Below are 3,146 nucleotides of genomic sequence, written 5' to 3'. Positions count from 1 at the left end.
CAATAGTTCCCATCTTCTGGCATGTCAGCTCAGGACTGGGAGCACTGGTCTCTCCTCAGTGTCTCTGTGACTGCAGACTGGGAGCCCTGGGAGGCCTCACAGGTCACAGAGCCCACCTTCCTCCACTGGTCTGCAGGGAGCCTCAGGGTGCTGCTCCAGCTGTAGAGGCCGTCATTCTGCAGCACCCCGGGGCTCCTGCTCTGCTCCAAGCTGCTGCTGCTGCTGCCGTCCAGCTTCCAGGACAGAGTCCAGTCTGAGGGGAAGCCCTTGTTGGCCAGACACATGAGGGTAACCTGCTGCTGCTGCAGCTCCTCACTGGAGGGGGGTACAACCATCAGTGACGGAGGCACTTGACCCACTGGAGAAAAAAAAAAATAATAATAATTGGAACTGCTGTTCAGTGTAATCAGTCCAGGGTCAACAGCAACTCTCCAAACCTGCAAGGAGAAGCAGGTTTAGTCAATGAAAAGACGATCTACAGTTTTTCATTTCCTTCTAACATGCAGGCATGACTGCCGAAGCGTGGAAGCAGGCAGGTTTCAGAGCTAAAAATACAACAGCTTCTTTTAACATCACACTTGTTTTAGTTATTTTGGTTAACTATTAGTCCACAATTTAAAACTTTTATAAATTCTACATCAACCAGCAGATTAATTCCAACACTACCATCCAGTAGGCATACCTGTTACATTTGTATAATTGCAGAAGTACTCAGCTTATTCCAATGAACAAATCATTTTATCAAAATGACTTGAAAGCATTCCACACTGAATTATTTCAGTGTGAGGGAGTCTGGAGTGCTGAGATAATTTAGTGAAATTACACCCACAGAAATAGGCAATAACATAACTGTCTGATGTGATTTTACCAAAATACCTCTGGAAATTTAACATATTTGTAAGGAATAACAGAGGATAGCTGAAGGTCATTCTGATGGCAATGAATCTTTAGTGGTACTAAATATAGTCATTATATTTACAAGTGCATTCTGATTGCAGTGAACTTTTCCAAACCTGAGTAATTGTTGGTCTAAAACAGAGGAGGCTTCAAGTCTTCAGCTTTAATTTTTAGTTCTGATTCTATGTTTGATTTTTATGTGAATAAAACCATGTCAACACAGAATATGTCACTGATATATGTCCTATGCAAGTATGAAAAGTAGAGGTTGATTTGATAATAAACACCTTGAAAAATATGTAATTATTATGAGTAATTATTTAATTCACATTTATTATTATTTCATAACAAATAAAAGCTGGAATTAAAGATCCAAATGTGTTGAAGCAGAGGCTGAGAATCACTTCCTCTTGGAAACTATACACAATTATTTATATATGTAGGAAAAAGAATGAAAGACGGGAAGTTTTTGCTATTTAAGGAATCAGATGAACTTACGGTTGACTTCAAGTCTGGTTCCTCTTCCGAACATGTGGCACAGTGACACAAACTCACCACGGCATCAAACAAAAACCTCAGACTGAGAGAGACACAGAGCGTTTTATTCAACACAAACACTGAAGCAATGTTTCAAACATTTATGAAGTGGATGTATTTTAGCAATAATATTTATTAATATGTTCAATATTTTAGAGAAAATGGCAAAACAAAAAACTATTTTCAGAAAGCCTGTCAGAGAATTTCATGTATATGTATTTAAAGGTAATCTTGATCAGTAATTTTCTTTAGGTTTTTGAAAGTTTAATTTCTTTTTTTTTCATTCAATTTGACTGTTTATTACTCCTGATCACTTGTCATCATCACAACTCTAGTGTAGACACTTTTCAGTTTATTCAAAAGACAGGTTCAAAATAAGTCTTTCAAAGATACATTTTGTTTTAAATTCTTTAGCTGGAACTAAGGAGAGAACCGTTTGGTTAAAGAAAAGTATTTTAGCTGCAACAAACTGATTGCATTAGAGCACTTATGATGATAAGTGCTCTAATGCACTTATCATCATAAGTGATGATGATAAGTGCTGACATCATCATGTCAGATGATGTTTCAAATCATCATCTGCCTAAAATAATGGCCATTTTTTACTAAAAAATGAATTAGGTATAAAAAAAAGAAATAAATACATTTGGCAAAAAATTATTTAGGCCATTGTTTTAGAAGGTGACGAAATATAATCCTAATCTTTGAAACAAGATCATTTAAAATTATGGAAGATGGAAAGCTATAAAGCAAGACCACTTGAAAAAACTAAAAAGAATGAGTGTATTATGAGTGCAGCAAATGAAATTTGGTATAGTTTAAATCCCTGCGGATGTGGAGTGCAGTCAGTAAGCATTAATCTTGCTGTTTTGTTAAGATTTATTTAAAATATAAACAATTATGAATCCATTCAAAACAAGCGTTTAACATCTACACACGCAGAAACATTTACATGTTCACATGTCCACATGTTCACAAATCATGATAAAAGATGAGTGTTAATACATATTGAAAGTTTCAAAAAAAGGATGTGACTTTAATTAATCACTGATATAAATAATCCTAAGCAACTTTTCTGCTGTTGATTTGGACTCATGTTTACATCAATGAAGACTAAATTCATCTTCAGGAAAGTGGAAGTTTGAATGGAAATGTTTTTTCCGTTTTGTGCTTCCTGTCGTTAGCAAAATAACCATGGCAACCGTCAAGGATGACTGCTGTTCCCTGGTAACAGTTTTCTGATCAACATATAAACATTTTAAGTTATGGTAGACCCCAGGGAGAGTAACTATTTTATATGTTTACATATTTTGAGTTCCAGTGTAAATTTCTTTGTTTGAATTCTATGTAGAGATAATATGTATGTGTTAAGATAAATTAGTACAAAGATAACTGTAAATAATATTAAATTATACAGGAATAACAGTGCGACTGGACTATACATGAAGAAATTCTCATCATGAAAGCGATCGGTTAACTTTAATACATTAAAAGGTTTGCAAAAATAAATATAAATTAAAATAAGCTAAACTTTATCTCAAGTTTTCTTTATTTAAATAAACAAGTTTTGTTTATTCAAATAACCAAATTTCTCTGCACAGACAAGCAAGTACAATGGATTGATGCATGGATGACACAATGTTAAAATAAATATTTATAAACCATATACAAGTGAAAACATTTTATGGAAAGATGACTTTTAAAACTGATCA

General features: G+C 34.5%; 2 gene segments (V, D, J or C); one reads left to right on the top strand and one right to left on the bottom strand.

Moving 5' to 3' along the window:
- Window positions 1-1,471, bottom strand: LOC103146470 (Ig kappa-b4 chain C region-like). The segment is given in 2 exon segments: window positions 1-358; window positions 1,396-1,471. Coding segments are annotated over 2 exon segments (363 nt in total).
- A 1,573-nt stretch (window positions 1,472-3,044) lies between these two features.
- The window catches only part of LOC103146454 (Ig kappa chain V-IV region STH-like), an 850-nt gene continuing 748 nt past the window's right edge, over window positions 3,045-3,146 (top strand). The window contains exon 1 of the V gene segment in view: window positions 3,045-3,146. This exon is cut by the window's right edge and continues 259 nt beyond it.

Source organism: Poecilia formosa, unplaced genomic scaffold (assembly GCF_000485575.1).
Source record: "Poecilia formosa unplaced genomic scaffold, Poecilia_formosa-5.1.2 Scaffold158, whole genome shotgun sequence".
NCBI lineage: Eukaryota > Metazoa > Chordata > Actinopteri > Cyprinodontiformes > Poeciliidae > Poecilia > Poecilia formosa.
The sequence above is the reverse complement of the archived record's forward strand: the minus strand, read 5'-3'. Positions and strand labels throughout refer to the sequence as shown.